The sequence below is a fragment of the Malus sylvestris genome, chromosome 7 (assembly GCF_916048215.2).
Source record: "Malus sylvestris chromosome 7, drMalSylv7.2, whole genome shotgun sequence".
Classification (NCBI taxonomy): domain Eukaryota; kingdom Viridiplantae; phylum Streptophyta; class Magnoliopsida; order Rosales; family Rosaceae; genus Malus; species Malus sylvestris.
In genome coordinates this window covers 34,127,266-34,147,023 of record NC_062266.1, presented here as the reverse complement: position 1 = coordinate 34,147,023, position 19,758 = coordinate 34,127,266, and the positions used below count along the sequence as shown (strand labels likewise).

Sequence of the window (19,758 nt, the reverse complement as noted above, 5' to 3'; positions counted from 1 at the left end):
AAATTACAATTACTTGTCATGGGCCTTTAATTGATAAAAATGCCCTTCAATGAGCGCACTCATACAAGTTATGCTCTCATATTTAACAAAACTATAGATGATAGATGTTAGGTGATGCAGATGATGTTTTACTACAATGATGAAAATTATTTAGGTATATGCACCTTGATACGAGTTCGATCCTGCTTACTCTTCTTTCCCCTAACAATTAACTTCTAGCCTGTTAATTATAAAAAAAATCAGGTTTGATGGCTAATTTCACAAGAGTGAAGAAATCCAGTGCCATATTGGCAATTTTCTATAAAAAAAAAAGAGGCCAGGTGGCAGGAGTGTTACTACCTACCCAACAGTTAAAACTAAAAGCCACGGCACCGGTTCCTTCTCACTCTAAAATTTTTAGATTTTGCTTCGTCCCCACAGAGACGGAGGCAAAGCGCCGAGAGAGAGAGAGAGAGAGAGAGAGAGAGAGAGGGAGAAGCCGTAGCTCGGTAGCTCCTCCGTTTGGCAGAGAAGATGTCGTCAACGCTACTGGAGCAGACACGTGCCGCTCACGAGGAGGTGGAGCGGCTGGAGCGGCTGATAGTGAAGGACTTCATGAACGAGCCGCCGTCCAGCAAGGACCGCTTGTACCAGGGCCACCGCGTCCGCCAAATGATCGACACCATCACCTCCACCACCGAAAAACTGGTGCGTATTATTATTGCCTCTCTCTTCACTTCCTACACTCTCTGTGCGATTGAGAATGTACAGAATGTGTGTGGATTCTTTGGAATTTAGGGGTTTTTTAATTGCGGAAACCCTAGGGTTTATGGTTTTGACTGCTAATTGGGGGTTTCTGTATGTTTGGTTTCAGATTGAGATCTATGAAGATAAAGATAATGCGAGGAAGGACGAGATTGCGGCCCTCGGAGGCCAGACTGCCACTGGCACCAACGTTTTCAGCGCATTTTATGATCGATTGAAAGAGGTATGTTTTTCTTTCTCTTTGTTTTGTTTGTCGATTTTATTGGATGAAGAAATTATAGCTCTGAATCTTCTGATGTTAATGGTGTTTATTCATCGATGGAAGGGTGAGGGTTGAGGGTTTTTTCAAAGTTGTGTTTTTGCGCGTACGAGTGTGTGCATTCTGTTCTGATTATCCAAAATTTAGTTGGGGAACCAAAAAGGAGAAGTCAGAGTACTTAAGTAGGTTATCAGTCAGTCTATCAATTGTTGCCAAAATCTGAAGGTAATTTAAGTTATTGGTGAAATGTTTGCCATATCTGCAGATTCGTGAGTATCACCGAAAGCACCCAGTTGCTCGTGTTGTTGATGCTAATGAGGAAGAAGAAGCACTGCTAAAGGAGGAACCTCAAATCGAGTTCAGTGGAGAGGTCAATATCTCTCTCTCCCTCTCTCTTTCCCCATCTCTGTGTTTATGTCTCTGTATCTATGTCTGTGTGTATGCATACCTGTGTAAACAATGCTTGAAGTTACAAAGACAAGTGAACTAGATTGATTCAGTTATTTTTCCTTCCACACAAGGTGTGGAGATATCGATTTTTCATAAAATACTACTTCATTTTTGTTTGTTTGTTTTCTGGTTGGACAGTAACTGTATAGATAGGCAAATAATACAGATGGGTACATCTGGTTATTATCTTTATTTATTCAGGTTATTTTATTTGTCTTTTTGATAAACACTACTGAGTAGTTACATTTATACTTCATATCCTTTCATTGATTTGTTTAGTTCTGTTTTCAGGAAGCTTTTGGAAGATACCTTGACTTGCATGAACTATACAACCAGTATATTAATTCCAAATTTGGAGAACCTATTGAGTACTCTGCTTACCTTGATGCTTTTTCACAACCACAAAAGATTCCACACAAGCTGAAGTCGTCAAGGTGAAGTGTTATATTATTTTCTTCCGCCATTGCTTTTAATTCATGTACACGAATTTTGGGAATGATTTTGTTTTATTTTTCAGGCAGTACAAGGAATATATGGAAAATCTACTTGCATACCTGATATATTTTTTCCAGAGGACAGAGCCCTTGCAAGATCTTGACAGAATATTTTTGAAGGTCCAAATCAATACTCTCCTTTACTTGTATTAGAGTGATGCAATAGCATCAATTTAGTCTTGTTTATGTAGGAAAGTGAATCAGAAATATATATTTTTCATTCTTAAAGTTTCCAGTTATGAATTTTCTTTGGCTAGAAAGTTATAATTCACTATTACTCTAGTAAATTTGCCCGAAATAATGATAAACATTGTACTCAAGCATACCTTGTTATCTTGAAATGATTTGAAGGCTTGAATCACAACTGAGCATAGTAGTAATTCATCTTATACATGGACGTTAACAACGTCTATGTATGTATATGGTTATGAAACCAATTTATCATAGTTACCTTTGTCTTTGTGAACTTAATGTTTTCTGTTGAATGGGCTATTGCAATTTAGGCATGGTTCGATATAATTCCATAGTATCTATGATCCTGGACTGTGGTTGGATTTGGAATGATGAAGTATGGCATTTTTTTGGCAGGTTGAAACCGAATTTGAAGAGCAATGGGCAGATGGCAAGGTAAAAGGATGGGAAAATGAGAAGCAAGAAAATGGGCATGTTCAAGATCAACTTACTATGATTGATCTTGATTATTATAGCACGGTGGAAGAACTGATGGAAGTGGGCCCTGAAAAGCTAAAGGAGGTAAGGGTGACATATACAACGTAAAAGAAAAGTTATTGGCAAAAATTAGACCCTAAATGCTCACAGATTGAGGTAAAAAGTTATTAAGTTATAGTAAATAATGATTGTTAAAAGCTCAACATTAACTTGTTGACCAATAGAAATGGTTTAGTACTGGAGTGAGACATAGAGAATGAAGCGAATGCCAAAAATGGGAGGAAGTTAATTAGTTAGGGATCAGGGTTTGTCTTCTTTTTTCGTTCTAGATACTCAAAATCGAATAGTTTCCAAAATTACTTGTGCAGTCTTTCATATGTAATCTAAAATGGATTAAAATATCTTGTACTCAATAAATGTTGTTCAATGTGTATGAAATTAAAGAACTAGAACGGATTTATTTCACCCAAAAAAATATAATCTAAGTTCAATCCTAAGTTTAGAAACACATCTTAAGCAAGCTCTATATATTCTTCTCTCAAAAATAAAAAAAGAAAATTTTCTTATATTCTCTCTTTAATTATCTTCCAGGCACTAGCTTCATTAGGACTGAAGACGGGTGGTACTGTTCAGCAGCGTGCAGAGAGGCTTTTCCTTACAAAGGTGATTGTTCTGTAACTTTTTCTTTTTGAGAAAAGTGGCATATTTGATATGTGCTCGTACATTCTCTGTTCTCTAGTTTCTTAATCAGTATTGTAGGGAGTATTTTCAATTGGAACTACTTGAAATGTCCTAAAATTGCTTTCTTGTTTTGATGGGGATCAATAAGACTATTAAATTAGCCAAAAATCAGAATGCCCTAGCTTACCCAAGTCATTGCACTTCATGTTATGTTAAAGATGTGTTATTCACAAATTTGAATCCTTATGAAACCTGTCAGATAATTTGACATTTTTTCACTGTTTCTAATAAAATCTCCATTCCACGTAGTACTTAAATATCTGTTTATGTTACGCAGGACACACCTCTGGAGAAGTTGGACAAGAAACATTTTGCCAAAGGTTCGCGTGGTGCAGAACAGAATGGGGCTGCTGCAGCTCCACAACAAGTTGACAATTTAAAAGAAATTGCTTTATTGGAGGCCAAAACGAAAAAATTATGCGACTTACTGACTGAGGTTGGCATATATTTCCTGATTCCCCAGTCTTACATGTTTGTGTCTCTGTATTTAGTTGCCTATTTTCATTGTTTTTGTTGGAGTTTGAATATCAGTGCACATTTACAAAAAATTATTGGCGGATTTGTGCAGGCTATTGAAAGAACAAAAGACAACATCATGAAGAAACAGGCTTTGACATATGAAGAAATTGAAGCAGAACGTGAAGAGGTAAGAAATCACCCCCTGAAGAAATATGTTGACATCAATGAAATCATATAATAGTTAGTTTTCTTTGTCGATCAAATTAGTATTGGTTTCTAATGGATGCTTGATTGGGTTTGATTCCTCACAGGAAGAGACACAGGCCGATACTGAAAGTGATGATGATGAACAGCAGATTTACAATCCACTGAAATTGCCAATGGGTTGGGATGGGAAGCCCATTCCCTACTGGCTGTATAAGCTTCATGGTCTTGGTCAGGTAAGCTATTTATTTTCCAGAATGATTTATACTTCCCTTGTTTCCGGGTTGAATGTGAATCGTGTTTTATCTTCTAGTGCCCGGGGACTATTTCTTATCTTCAAGTGGCCGGTGCATGTATAACATTTATACAATTTGTTTTTTCTATTAAAGAAATAAATAAATTTCAGCCTTCTTTTTTCACTATTATGTGTGTTTTTGCCCGCTTGGCGTTGCCAATTGAGTTATCTCTTGAACATTCTAGTTTTATTTTTGCATAAACTAAAGGTCAGGTGATTGCAACTCTATTCATGCATTTCAGGAATTCAAGTGCGAGATATGCGGGAATTACAGTTACTGGGGGCGTAGAGCTTTTGAGAGACATTTTAAGGAATGGCGCCATCAGCACGGTATGCGTTGCCTAGGTATACCAAACACGAAGAACTTCAACGAGATCACATCAATAGAGGTATATTATTTTTCGGATAATTCACCAGCTTAGTATTTTACCGAAGTCTAAACCATTTCACCACACAGGAAGCTAAAGAACTGTGGAAGAGGATACAAGCACGGCAAGGTGTAAACAAATGGCGTCCGGATCTTGAAGAAGAGTATGAAGACAGAGAAGGTAACATATACAATAAGAAGACATATACTGATCTGCAGCGACAGGGGCTGATTTAAAGAACGCAGCTGTTCGGAAAATCCCATGTTTAATCGACTGCTGAGGGAAAAACAATGTTTATGGTCGATGTTCCATCCTTCTTTTCCGGGAACCATGTAACGGTGTCAAGTGGCACCTTGACAACCCGAGCAATAGTCTCGGATGGGTTTCTGTTTTGGCTACCTTTTGCGAAGGAATGTTGCCTCTCGTCGTCCCTTTTGCTGCTCTTGCTGGCCTTGCCGGTTGCAACGCGGTTGAGGCGGGCGGGCGAGGTTGTAGGTTTTTTTTGTAGTTAAGTGGCGAAACGTAGCAAGGCCCTTGATGTTAAAAGTAGTCGATCATTCTACCATCCCTTTGAATCCATTGTGCATTTGAGTTGTTATATCACTAACTAGACAACTCCCTGATAATTACACTTCGAACATTTGTTATTTTATTTACAACTTTAATCGAAACCAAACGAGAAATTATGAATTTTTGATTTTGTTTGTCTAGTTACTCCTACTTATCTATTATTCTATACTCGCCCTTACCGCTGGGTTATTTACGACCAACGTTTAAAATATTGGTATCGGTAGAAATATTGATTTGTAAATTTGTGGAATATCGATGGATATACTAATATCGATCTCGGATGCTTTCAGTGGAAATGATGGAAGTTTTGCTCAAAAATATGAACATTTAAAGTAAAACTTTAGGGACATATGACAGTTTGTCAATATTTAACCGGTAATGTTGGAAATATCGAGCGCAATGACGTTTTAAAATTCATACAGTTTACTTCATTTAGTGGGAAAAAGCTTTATTATTGTTGTTATAATGTTAGAAATATCAACGAAATATGACGTTTGTCCTATATCTTCTGAAGTTTATACTTCATTTCCTTTCTATATGTTTCTCTAATTTCTTGAATATTTTTACAAAAAATAACGACGGTATCAAAGAAATTTCAAACATTGTTTGCAACTAAGAAGGTAAAGACTCCGACAAAATGAAAAAAATTGAAAAGTAAAATACAAGAATTTCTCAATTTTATTTATTTAATTAATTTTTTTTCAAGTAGGAACAGCGGAATCCCAAAGGGAATCGAAATAAACGGAAAATATGAAGGGCAATCGCGTCAGATAAATAACACAAAAACTGTCCACCAAGGCACCAAGTCGTCTCCGAGTCTCATTAACTCATTTCACACTCTCTCTCTCCGAATCCCTCTCTCTCTCTCTCTCTCTCTTAACATCACACGTTTTTCCACATTTATCCCCAGCCGACGCCCACTCCCTCTTTGTCTCGGCTGTAATTTTCCCCATCTTCTCGGTTTCAATCTCACACCTTCTATCCCCCGGCGATCCGCCCTCTCCTCCGCCGCCCACTCTTCCCTTCCAGTGCGATTTTTTTTCTTCTGCGATTGGTTCAACCCTCAAAGTATTAGGGTTTCCAGTTTTGCACATTGGATTGGAGTGTTCCGTTTCGTTACAATTAGGGTTTCAATCTCCAATCTGAGCATTGAGTCTGTCTCGGCGATTTGTATCTGGGGTTTTTTCGGTATTCGATTTGGGATTTCAATTTTTCGTCGGGAGATTTTAGATTTTTTTGAATTTTGAGTGTTTCGCTGTGATGCCGAGGAGTACAAGGCACAAATCAAGCAAGCATAGTTCGAGGGATGCCAGGGAGCACTCGGATTCGGAGAAGGATTCGAGTCTGAAGGATCGTAAGAGCAAGGAAGAGAGCGGTGTAGTTAGGGTTTTAAAGGATTCAAGTTCGAGTGAGAAGCGGAAGCTTGATTTGAAGGATGGGAAGGACTCGTATGGCGGCTCCGGGAACGGGGACTATTTGGAGGATTCAGTATCGACTAAGCGGCGCAAGGAGAGGGTTGATGATGGAGGGAGTGATAGGTGGAATGGCGGGGAGAATGATCACCGAAGAAGCAGTGAGGGTTCGAAGAAGTCATTGAAGGCATCAGGGGAGTCCAAGAGTAAGAAGAGAGATGAGAGTGTGGAATTGTATGCGGAGGGTGGCGAAGTGAAGAAGAGTTCTACTAGCAGTGGAAAGGGTGAAGGGAAGCACAGGGATAGGGATAGGGATAGGGATAAGGAGTCGATTCGAAGGGATGGTAAGGCAGGTGGTGGAGCAGAGAGGGACAGGGAAAGGGACGGGGAGAGAGAAAGGGAAAAGAAGGGTAAAGATGGGAGAACGGAGCGATTGGTCAGTGGCGATGAACAACGTGTCATTGCCAAACAAGTCAATGAAAAAACTGGTAAGGTAACTGATTGGGTTTGTTCGTTATTTTGTAGTTTATACATCTATATGGATTTTTTTTCCAGCAATGTGTTACTTGTTATGACTAGTTAACTGTGCGGACATACTCTTACAGTTTTAATCCCCATTAGGAGAATGTTGATCATTTCGAATATGGTAACTTTTCACTCAGTTTAGTTCATCATAGTTTACTGTGATGAGTGACAATATAATACAACGTTATGTTTTCTCAAGTCATTGAACCTTCAACTCTACAGCTCTAACTAGTGGAAACAAATTCTTTTAGTGGTTTACCTTGCGTGATCATTAATATGATTTTGAATAGCTGACTCTGGGTTTGGGAGATTACAAACAATTTTTTGGTGGAAATTTAGCTCTTCAATGGGTTTAGGGATTATAAACACTTGGAGCATGCCGTATTAGATCAACAAGAGTTTCGAGCATAATTTGATTGGAAAGTATATTTGGATTTGTTGAATCTTGGTTAATTTGGATTTTGATATATTGCATATCATAAGTGGGAGGGGTACTAAATGGAAAGCTTAACACTGAGAACGTACACGGTAAACACAATCACATGTATGCTTTTAAAATCATATCACCATCCTTAATGTGAGAAAAGTTCTACATAGATTTTAATGCTTTTTATATTGCAGTTATTCTATCATATTGATATATAGATCAATTTTGAGTTGATGATCCAAAAGTGATTGCTAGGGTGGCCTTTGTATTATCACATATATATTCGATGCTGCAGTCCGCCTTATTTGTGGGACCCACTGATGTATTTGTACGGTAGTATTTACATCCTTGGTCATTATTAGTTTCACAGACACTGAAATACATTGGGAATTTGTCAGTGACCGTTATGGTCAGATTTTTATTTTCTAGTTCCCAAATTTACGCTGGATGCAATCAATTAATATGCCATCTGGGGAAACCAACAATTAGGTGCTATGTTCGAATGCCCCACGTGACTGCGTGGGGTTGAGTGTGGTTGTCTGGCCTATTAGTTGGAAAATTCTCATTGGTCTCCTTGATGTGGCTGTTTTATCTCTACATTTTGGAATTCATACTAATTTTTAAGATTATGAATGGTCGGAGTAAGACACAGGGCACTGTAGAGGTGCCATTCTTTTGAGTCTGTGCACTTAACCTTCTTTTATCACTTGCTTAAATTTGCTTATGCCCATATGTGAATTGGGGGTTGATTGAAACATACTCAAGAAAAATTTGGAGCTGTAGCTGTTTCCTTTGATTTCACTAAGTCCGGATTGATAACGATTTTCATCTTTATGATACTTTGGTTGTCTTGTTGATTATCTGAATGGTTGTTTGTTCTCATGAAGATGTTAAATGATTGTTTTGAGTCTGGTTTGCATTTCTCGTATTCATAGGTTTTATGAGTTATCGTTTTATTACTTGCATAGTTGAATGTTATCTTTCCCTTGTCTGCGGTTACACCCTCTTTCCTTAATCAGGTTTATCGGTTTAGTTTCTTAATTGTTCTTTTCCACATCGGTTGTTATTTTAATTGTTTTTCCTCAAATGTTAGTAACTGTTGTATGTGAAAGGGCTTATCCTGTCGGCTGTTTTAATAATAGTTATAATCATTTAACTGATTTTTATTTTAGTTAACATTTAATATTGGTTTGGAATGGAACTAGATGTTTGAAGGCACAAATTATGGATGTCAATTGCTGGATTAATTGCTAAGATGTGAATTACTGCTGTTAATGAAGAGGCAAATAGATTAGATCATATTGTTTGATATTAATGAGATGCCAATATTCTACAGTACATAGATGACTGTTAAAATTAAATTTTGTGTCCACATTTTAATTTTGGAGTGCAATTCTATGTCTTATTTTATGTGGGTTTGCAGATTTAAATGCACGGGATGAATTGGAAAGTCCTGACGCAGAGAACCAGATTGATAGACGAATGAGGAAAAGAAGAGATGATTTTGCTGATGGGGATAAGCATCTAGATGATGTGGAAGACATCAATGATGGGCGATTATCTTACAGGGATGATTCTGGCAGGGATACCAGGAAGAAAGATGAGAAGCGGAAGGATGAGAGATACAGAGAAAAGCATCGGGAAGACGTGGATAAGGACAATAAGCACCAAGATGACAAGCTAAGAGATGAGCGCCCTCCAAAGGATTATGCAAGCAGCAAGTCTGATGACAAGCATTTGAAGGATGAAAAAGATTTGATAGAAATGCAACAGAAGAGATCCAAGATCCAAGATGGGGAACGCAAAGTAGATCATGATCGCGATCGCAATAGGGACCGTGACTCATATCATGTTCGTGATCGCGACCGCTACCATGATCGTGAACGCGAACATGGGTGGGATCATGGTCGTGACCGTGATTATGATCGTGATTGGGATTTGGACCGTGATCGGGAGCGGGATGGGGACCGCGAGCGAGACCGCAATCATGACCATGATCGGGGCCGAGACCGTGATAGAGATGGTGATCGAGATTATGATCGGGACTATGATGGGTCACATATTGATGATCGGAGCACTAGATACAAAGATAGTAGCAGGGGAAAGAAAAGATCTCCGGATGACCGGGATGATGGCAGTGATAAATCTAGAGGTATGAAAGCTCGGTACTCTGACTTGGAAAAGAAGTCATCGAGTGGTGATAGAGTTGAGCCTGATTTTAATAAGGGAAGATCTCAGTCACGGCAAGCTTATGTAGACACTAAATTGAGTAGCAATAAACGCAGGACTTCCCCCGTTTCTAATTCACACGGAGGCATAGATGAGTACAGGTACCTCTCTCTCTCTCTCTCTCTCTCCCCAACCCTTCCCCTCTCTTCCCCGTCAGAGTTCTGTATGCAACGGGAAAATTGTGTTTAGAGTTGGTATAGTTTAGATAAATATATTTAACACGCACACATAGAATATGGTAGTTTGGGATCCTGTGAAATAAGATGCACTTTAACATTGAACCAAACTAACTTTAATCCATGAGAAAAGTTTCATGGTTGGAAAGGAAATACTGTGATTGTGTTCAACCCTTTTGTTTTTTGTGATGAGTTTTTGTGTTATATGCTAATATGTCATATTTTTTTCCTGGCCCAAGGTATTCGAATCCAGAAGATTTGAAATATAGGGATTCTGGAGTAGAGCATAGGTCCAAAGCAATGCCTCCTAGAGATGGGTCTGGTCTGGCTGGAGTTTCAGAAAGAGGTTTCAAGTACAGATCCATGGAGAGACCCAATAAAATGGATGATAACCATTTAGGCGAGATGTCTAATGACAAGTCTTCAAGTTCCAAGGCTTCACCCCTGCCCTTGATGGAAAGGTCTCCTTCATCATCAAGTATTGACCACAGGTACGTCAACAGAACTGGTGTCAGACGGAGTCTTGAAATTGAAGAAACAGGTCGAAGAAGCAGTGCTTCCATGGACAATAGAGATTTCTCTAACACTGAGGATGGACTGGGTCGGGACCTGCCATCAGAGAAGCCTTTGGTAGACGAGTCATCTCCTGCTGATTCGTCAGCTCACAATAGAAGTAGTCAGAGTAATTTGTCTTCTCTGTATCCTCCTCATCCCAATTTCAGGGCCGGAGCTGACAGCCCTTTTATTAATTCAATGGAAGAAGATGGTAGAGGCAACTCCAGTGCACGTTACAGAAGGAGTAGTGATCCCAATGTGCTTCGAGGGCATGGTAATGGTAATGCATGGAGGGGCATTCCAAGCTGGACTTCACCAGTTCCAAATGGCTTCATGCATTTCCAACATGGGGCACCTCATGGTGGTTTTCAAGGGATGCTACAGCAGTTTCCAGCTCCACCAATTTTTGGTGTTAGACCTTCAATGGATATTAACCACTCTGGGATGCCTTATCATATGGCTGACGCTGAGAGATTTCCCGGTCACTTGCGGCCACTTGGGTGGCAGAACATGATGGATGGTCCGGGCCCTTCCCACTTGCATCTATGGGATGTGAGTAATGGTGCCTTTAGGGATGAGAATCACATGTATGGGGGTGCTGAATGGGATCAAAGCAGGCATCCAATGAATGCTCGTGGATGGGAATCCAGCGGTGAGACATGGAAAGTACATAACAACGATGTGAAAAGGGACTTGCCTTCCCCAGCTCAGAAGGATGATTATCCTGTGCAGGCTGCTATGGATGATGCTGTGGCTGGGAAGATGGGTCAGGCGCCTCACCATGAGGATAACCTGGATCTTGGAATTTCTAAAACCGTTGAAAGAAGGTCCACTATGACCTCTCCTATAAAGGAGTCTATGCCTAAAAGTAGTCATGATAAGTCACCTGGTCGCTCTAAATTACGAAGTGATGACATCCTCTGTTTAAGTCATTATTATCTTTCCAAGCTTGACATTTCAGCAAAACTTACTCATCCTGAGGTGTATAGGCAGTGTATTGAGCGGAGCCCAATTGTTGATGAAGATGCTACTACACACACAATTGTGGAGGTGCAGATTCTTTCTAAAAAATTGTTCATTGCGTTTTGCTTCTAGAATCTAATCTTACTGATTGCATTTTCTCTCCTAATGTCACAGGGTGCAAGGGCAGGATTGAAATCGTCCAAAATCTTATTGAGGTCCTCGCCTTTTCCTCCTTTGAAGGATTCTGTCTTTCAGGTACACTTTATGATGAATGATAATGTTATATATCTTGCTCATTTCTATCTGAAGTTGGTCATACATTTTGTATTTGTTGTATTTCCTGACATGCATTTTGAGGCTGCGATTAGTGGTATGAATGCAGGCGTTACTCATTTTTGTAAATATTTGAACTGGTGATTTTGCTTTTTGAAAAAAATAGCTGAAATTTCTTTACTCGGAAAAGTGGGATATTGAATTGATGCATGAGCAAGATGCAGGTTAATAATTCTTGGGCATTATTATTTGGTAGGAGTATTATCATAATGGATATATGGTTTACTACTATATTTCTAAATTGGTTGTTAAGTTACTGTATAATTTACTCGGATTACTTTTACTATTTCTCAGTTTGGTTTTATTTTGACATTTTGACTCTGTTTTCTTTTAGTCATTGTATTTGCTTACGTACTTGCATCCTAGTTGCCTGACATTTTTTTTAATTTTCTGACTTGCAGAAAGCGATGAATCTTTATAAGAAGCAGAGGATGGAAACGAGAGTCTTGCCAATTATTGCTGGAGGAGCATTGGACATTATTTTAGCATCTAATCAGGAGAATATGGAAGCAAAAGTCCATTGCTATGGGGAGAAAGTAGAGGAGTTAGTCCCGGCTTCTGATATAGAAATGGCAGATGCTCCAGATTATAAAAACGCTGGCACTGCATCAGGTGATGGTGCCGAGGAGAGACTGGAGGTACCAGTTTCATCTCCAAATCACGAGTTGCAGAATGACACATGCGTCCCTTCTCCTATGTTGGAAATGCCAGTTGATGATAATGGTGGAAACAAAGCAGGGGATCCCCAAACAATGTCAAATGGGGTGGAAATAGAATCCTCGGACCAGGCGAAATTAGATGATGGCGATGCAAATGGTTTCTCATCACCGGATAACGAATCTCTTGCTACCACCACTTTACCTGCAGCAGCTAATGACTCAAATGTGATTAGCAAGACTAAAGATGATAACCCAATTGGTCAGGCTTCTAGCGAAGGTGCGGCTGATGCGGTAACTGGTCCTTTAATAATACCCAAGAGCTCCCCAAAGGCTTGTGAGGCTTTGATTTCGGGGTCTAATGAGTTTGATTCGGTAATTTTAAGTCGGATACATCATTCTCCTGAAAGTACACATTGAACAATTTCTTCTATATCCATGTTCTTTTTCTTTTCCGTTCCTTTTATTGCGTTTTTAAGTTCGTTATGCTCATCTTATTTTCTGTGGCTTCTCATTTCAGCAAGGAAATAAAATCAAAATTTGGGTTTTCGGCTCCTTGAGCTTTGCCCATCCGTAGTCCTGTTTCTCCTCCAGCCCTCGTCTTTGTTGCGTTTCGTTTTTACTGTTTCTGGTTTTTTGTTGTGCTGCATTTTCACCCTTTTCTTCGAAGTCGATAATTTGTTGCTTGAATTTCTTGCATGGTGTGCTTTCAGCTTCTACTTGTCGAGTTTTTGTTTCCTAGGACGTCTGTATAATTGTTAATCTGTCTTTGGATGAACACTTGGAACATGATTTGGAGTGTCTTTGTCATGAGATTGCTGCATGCTTAACTGCGACTAGGATCGATCACGACTTGTCACTTTGTCTCGTATTTTCTGTGTTTTCGATTCGGTGTATTGGAGTTGAGGTGTCTGTGCTCTTTCTTTTCTTGCGGGTCAAGAATTAAGATTTCTTGCTCGTTATATGATTAGGGTTTGCTTTCGATTTCTCTATTTAAAGGATTCTTTATAGAGAGTTTTAACAAAACACTTTCAGTACTGTTCACTTTTAATGAAAAATCACATTTATATATTTTCCTGGAACTATTCACTATACATTTAAAAAAAGGCTTTTCATTAAAAGGGTAGTTTTCTTGGTCTTTTCGTTAGTTTTCCTTTCCTTTTTTTGAAAGCTAGTTTTCCTTTCTTTATAACTGCTACATTTTTCAATTAATCAACAAAATCTTTTATTTTGTATTTTTGAAGACAAGCGTAGCAGATATATTAGGAAAAAAACAAATGTTATATGGAACATGACCAATTCACCATCTGGAAATACAAAACCATAGGGCGGATTTACATTGGACCAAGGCGGTCCCAAGACCATATAAAGGTCGGGAAACAAGTATGTGAAGGTCTTTCGGAGACTCTGAATGTTGCGTTGACAATACTCAACAAATGCTTTTGATGGTTCTCATTAATTTGCTTCGGTATATGTCAATATCTGTTGATAAATGCATAGCATGATTAGGCTGATGACAGCAAGCCTGCTAACTGTTTGATGAAATTCCTCCGTGAAGACTGAAATTTGTTTGCACACTTCGCGCTATGTCTCTATCTAAAAAACTTAGACCTTTATCATTGGAACCTCCCAAGATTCAAATTCTAAATCCGCCGCGAGCCAACTTCCAATCCAATTAGAAACGGTAAAATATAACATCCTTCAGCAGATGTATTGAGTTTTGATCTGAAAACCTCGTATACTTTATACCGATATCTTCGTCCTGAAACTCTACGTAGTCATCAGCACCACCTTCGTTTTCATCCTCGTTGAGACGTGTATTCTCCGGGAGCTCTCCAAATGCCTTGAGGCGCCTAGCTTCATCAGGCATGTACTTGAGGAGCACATCAGCTTTGTCGTCCTGACAGTCGTGAAGCCCGGCAAAAATGATATCATCTGCTGAAATCCAAACATTCCTAGAACCGAAGCTGGCCCTTTGCTAGCCGATCATGTGCCAGAAGTCTATACTCTTCGTTCGCGATTCGTGATGGATCAAGGAGAGTGATTCCGGATTCTATTAATAGCTAACTAAGTCCCAATTCATCACTATCCATGCATTGTACCGCCGGATGTGACAAGGTCGCTTCCTCCCATCAACGCACATGGCTTCACGCCGGCCATTACCCAGCATTCGGAGCAGCTGTCCGTCTTTCTTAAAGACAAGCTCACGCTTTTCTTCATCAGCCTCATTTTTACCTCTCTTCCTGTTCTTTCCTCCATTACTCTTGTTCTTCGGCATGATTACTAGCTCTGTTTCTCTGTTTTGCGAAGGGGCGAAACTTGCAGGTGGATTGGATTCGATGGAGGAGCACAATGCAACCCTAATCCTTGACCAACAAGAGAACCAATATAAATCATAACAAAGAACCAGAGTTTCTCTTCTCTGCTATTTCAGTAAAGGAAAATACAGGAAGGTAGGTAATATGGTAAATCGAAGCTTCATGCTTTCCTTTTCTTTTGGCCAAGCAGTTTCTTTCCTTTCTTCCCTTTGTTTTTTTTGTTTTTTGAGAATGTATCATTAGACCCTAGTTTTAAGAGGATTCCTAAGCTTGCAATTTGGGACACAGACGACTATTAAGTACGCTATGAATATCTCAGTGACAAATACAGTACTACATTGCATTCTTCTCCAATCTCCCAAGGGGAAGAACGCAAACGAGAAGAAGAAGATGACGTTGTCGAGATGGTGGAGTTCACAGAAAAAGACTTTGATGCTTCACTGAGCAGGATGATAGCCATGCTTGAGGTTGCTAGGCTCGCTACTGAGGACCTGATGCAGGAGGAACTTGTGAAGCGAAAGAGTAAAATCAAGAATCCTATGATGATCGATTGGGCGGCCAAGAAAAATAGGTCGTCAGATCGTTCTTTCAAAAGAAATTGGGGGATCGGACTCCCGTGGAACTCAAGATGCAGAAGATGTCGTTGAAGAACAATACCAAGAAAGGCGTAGACACGATGAATATAGCTTTGAAGAAAAAAGAACTGATTACTCCTTCCGCGTCTCTTGGATATCATGACTTGCCTGAAGAATTCAAAAGAGAAATTGAGAGGCTGAACGGGACCAAAGTGGAGTTGGTGATAGAGAAACAATTGACCAAGACTGATATAAGTTCGAGTACAAATAGGATGTCAATGCCTCTAAACCAACTTATTTCGATTAGTTTCTTGGAAGATGAAGACAAGGAGATGCTTGAGAACTGTAAGACAATGACGGTTCAGTTGATAGACCCTGGTCTTGTACAAGGAGATATAAACCTGAGGCGGTTGGTAATGGGAAAGGAAAAAAAACCGGGAAGTGCAATTTTTGTATTGAGGACTCAATGGGGGGATGTTGCTCGGAAAAACAAGCTCAAAGCAGGCGACGTCGTTCAAGTTGGTCGTTTCAGGTTAATAGAGCGCTTTACTTAGCCCTAGTTTTGGTTAAGAGGAGCAGTGTTGGATGAGATCATCAGGAGAGTGATGATGATGGTGATAGCGAGTGTAAGAGTAGTATTGTTGATGGCGGGAGTAGTAAATAGTGGCGGTAGCGAAGGCGGAGCAGAGATCATGGAAGAATGGAAGAGGTGGTGGCAACTATTAGAGTAGGACTATATGGGGATTGTGCACAGTGCGTGGAGGAACCATTCAAGGCCTAGCAGCAGTTGGCAATGGCATTCAGGAAGCTAGGTGATAATTAAAGGCTTTTAATTACACTTTTTCAAGTAACTTTTGGATTAGGTTTTGTATATATTTGTTTGATATTATTAAGACTAGGTTTCATGCACGTGCTCACGGGTGTGCATAAGGTATTTTTTGAATCACGGCGCGATTTACACTTTTTAAATATATTTATACGCATGAATTGACAAAAGGAAAGTCAAATATTTTAAGTAAATGAATAATCTTAGATCATACTAGAAAAAACCCCTCACAAACCAATCAAAGCAGTTGAAGTCACATAATAAAATCGGTCTTTCAATTTCCATCTACATTCTATTGAATTTAAATTAAGGGTAGAGAAAATAATATTTAATAAACAACTGATTGAATCACATTATTGCTAGCCCATTGTGAGGCTAAGCCCACCCTCCTTCCCTATAAAGTAGATAATATCGTTTGTTTAAAAAAAAAAAATTCATTTGACAACTAATTTAATCATATTATTATGCGTGTGCGAAAAACCTTTTTGATAATCGGCATTACACACCTCCTAAGATGTTTTGAACGTGTTTAAAAATAGAGAAATAATATTTAATGAACAACTTATTGAATTATTATTGGTAGCCTATTATGATGTAGTATTTAAAAAAACAGTACAAAAAGAATTAATAATTATTAAAAAACACTATTAAAATGACGAAAATACCTCTGCAATATTTTGGATTGTTTTTAATTTTTTTTTTGTTTTGGGTCATTTTTGTCCAAAATTTTTTATGAAGCTTGTGACCCTAGAAGGGTTGTTGGCTTTATATATAAAGATTTTAAGCTTGACTTTCTGGATCAATATATGGTTGTAATCACTATGTTTCCATTCAAGAAACATCTTAATTATTTTATGAATAGAGGTATATCTTTATTTTAACAACTATTCCAGAGATGATTGAGTCTCTAGTACTCTTTTTTTTTTCTTTTGTTTTTTTCTTCGAGCTTCAAAATCAGTCGATGAATACTTACGGAACACTGATAAAGTTGATTTGTAATAGAACACAAAAGATCTTTAGAGAACTCATCGTGTGTGCTTCACAAAAACTTTGAGCTCTAAGTTACGCCAGGATTCATTTAAAGGAAAACTAATGAAAAAGGCTTGAAAACTTTGAGTTTTAATGATAAGGACAAAATAAAGGGTAAAGTTAATAGTACCAGAATTGACTTTTTAGTGTAAAAATGTGGTTTTTCGTTAAAGTGAACAGTACCGGGTGCTTTTCGTTAAAGTTCCCTTCATTTAATTTAAAGAACTTCTTCAAAAATGATTCATCATGAATACTGGCATGCATGCTGAGAAAGATGCAAAAAAAAGAAAAGGTTTTATCTTGAGAAGCTTATTCTAGGTTGAGAAAGATACGAAAATAGGTTTTATGATGGTTTTTTCAGTCGCAAATCTGATTGAAAATGTGGATATTGTCAAGGACGGATCCCTTTGAGGGCACGCTTGGGCTATAGCCCAAGTGAGGTTTTTAAAATGAAAAAACTTAATAGGTTATGAGAAGCTTCAATGCTTCACGTGTTTTACTTATAAATTCGGATATGTGATTCATGATTCTACTACATTCTTAATGTTTGTTGAGTTTTTTTTGGTTGATTGTTTGAGTCTTTGGCTATTCTTATTATATTGCTTTTTTTTTACTTAATTATAGTTTTGTTTATTATGATTTCATTCATGCCCAATATGTTTTATAAGTACATTTTAGTCGTGGATGTGAAAACAATATTGGGAGCTCTTATAACGTGTTATGTAGCGTAGAATAATATTAGCCCACTCGAGAAAAAAATTCCTGCCTCCGTCTTAGGTATAGTTCATAATTTTTGTGAAAAATATCTTTTGAGGTTTTGCAATGTCTTTTACGTGTGTATTATGGAAAGTGTTTTAAACCATTTGGAAGAAGTGGTCGTACTTTTTATTCTATTAATTTATTTCTAGGGAGAATTGTAATTGTTTTGGAAGTGAATTCTGAAGGACCGGATATCTCCGGAATAGTTGCACGAATTTTTTAAGTGTCAATTTTCCTCTTGTTTGTGACCAAAACGGTTTGTTTCCTATATAGATACGGATTTTATTAGAAATTTTACAAGTGTCAATTTTCCTCTTGTTTGTAGCTAAAGTGGTTTGTTTCCTATATAAATACGGATTTTATTAGAAATTCCAAGCTCGATTAGAATCATATAGCCAATGTTTGAGCAATTACAATACCTAGTTTTGGAAGGATTACTAAACCTGTGCGTGTTTGGTTTCCTAAAACCCTAAGATTCGTATACTTGAAGGGCAAGTCTCTAGTCGATCAGCAACTCCTAATCAGACACTGATCAGTACTGTAAAAACCCTATAAAATCACCCCCCTGCAGGTTTAACCAAAACAATACATTTTATACTCGTCCTAAGTTCTAAGCTCGTGCCATACTTTGCTTTACATCAAATTGTATCTTCTTCAATCTCTCCGAGAAGAAAAGGAAGAAGATAAGATGGCGCGGTTATTAAGTGAAAAATACTTCAATGGCTTGACGGAGTGGCCTCAGAACTTTACCCGTTTGGACTGGTTGGTTAGAATTGCTGAGGTTGAAGTTGAGATAATGCAGCAAAAGAGAGAAACTTTGATGCGAGAGGGGGCTCTCAAGAAGCCAATGCTAGTCGAGCCGCCCAAGAAACAAAGGTCGCCCCCTATCGATTCTACTAGAACAGATCATTCTCTGAAAAGAAAATGGTCTAGCAATAGGATAAATGATGATCGTGCGCCGAAGAAACAGAGGTCGTGTGATGGGCCGAAGCTTAAGGCTTCTGCTATGGAGTCCTCACGGAGAGAGACTAATGCTATTGGTAGGGGTGACGTGGGATGGAAGAAACGAAAGGTGATGCCGAAGAACAATGTCAAGAAAGCCAAGGGATCGACCAAGAACTCTCCGAAGAAGAAAGAACCGATTGGTAGTCCTTCCACGCCTCCGAAATATCACGACTTGCCTGACGAATTCAAGAGAGAAATTGTAAGGTTGGAGGGGACTAGGCTGGGCTTGGTGATACAGAAGCGAATAACCATGACTGATATATCTCCCGGCGAAAACAGACTGTCAATGCCTGAAGCCCAAATTGTATCGATGGATTTCTTGGAAGCGAAAGAGAAGGAGTTACTTGAGGGACAGCAAACAATGAAGGTTCAGTTAATAGACCCTGGTCTTGTAAAAGGAGATATAAACTTGAGACTCTGGCATATGAAAAGCAGCAAACTGTATGTGTTGAGAACTCAATGGGGTGCGGTTGCTCAGAGGAACAAACTCAAACCTGGCCAGCTTGTTCAGGTTTGGTCGTTCCGGGTTAATGGAGCGCTTCACTTGGCTCTGGTTTTGGTTAAGGAGAGTGGCGATAAAGGGGATCGTAAGGAGAGTGATGGCAGCGATAGTGGGGGTAGGAGAATAGCTGTGGAGGGTGAAACAAGTGGTGGTAGCGGAGGAGGAACTGAGATAATGGAAGAGAAAAAGGATGAAAACAACGGGAATGCTAGTGC

At 38.9% G+C, this 19,758-nt stretch overlaps 3 protein-coding genes across 4 annotated transcripts; all 3 read left to right on the top strand.

Moving 5' to 3' along the window:
- The first annotated feature begins 386 nt into the window (after nucleotides 1-386).
- On the top strand, nucleotides 387-5,373 carry LOC126629991 (splicing factor SF3a60 homolog). Its single transcript, XM_050300165.1, has 12 exons — nucleotides 387-687; nucleotides 854-967; nucleotides 1,269-1,373; nucleotides 1,745-1,887; nucleotides 1,971-2,067; nucleotides 2,536-2,700; nucleotides 3,208-3,279; nucleotides 3,635-3,793; nucleotides 3,926-4,003; nucleotides 4,128-4,256; nucleotides 4,558-4,704; nucleotides 4,773-5,373. Exons 1-12 carry the CDS (start codon nucleotides 514-516, stop codon nucleotides 4,917-4,919), a joined length of 1,530 nt encoding a protein of 509 aa, XP_050156122.1. The 5' UTR covers nucleotides 387-513; the 3' UTR covers nucleotides 4,920-5,373.
- Nucleotides 5,374-6,056: 683 nt separating this feature from the next.
- LOC126629150 (uncharacterized) lies at nucleotides 6,057-13,105 on the top strand. Of its 2 annotated transcripts, none has more exons than XM_050299066.1 (5): nucleotides 6,057-7,153; nucleotides 9,041-9,947; nucleotides 10,262-11,627; nucleotides 11,715-11,795; nucleotides 12,275-13,105. In XM_050299066.1, exons 1-5 carry the CDS (start codon nucleotides 6,514-6,516, stop codon nucleotides 12,947-12,949), a joined length of 3,669 nt encoding a protein of 1,222 aa, XP_050155023.1. In that variant the 5' UTR covers nucleotides 6,057-6,513; the 3' UTR covers nucleotides 12,950-13,105. The 2 variants fall into 2 exon arrangements, with proteins under 2 accessions (XP_050155023.1, XP_050155024.1); XM_050299067.1 differs by having other exon boundaries at nucleotides 7,020-7,158.
- Nucleotides 13,106-15,484: 2,379 nt separating this feature from the next.
- On the top strand, nucleotides 15,485-15,976 carry LOC126630315 (B3 domain-containing protein At1g05930-like). The gene has a single exon (XM_050300400.1). It carries the CDS (start codon nucleotides 15,485-15,487, stop codon nucleotides 15,974-15,976), a length of 492 nt encoding a protein of 163 aa, XP_050156357.1.
- The last annotated feature ends 3,782 nt before the right edge of the window (nucleotides 15,977-19,758 follow it).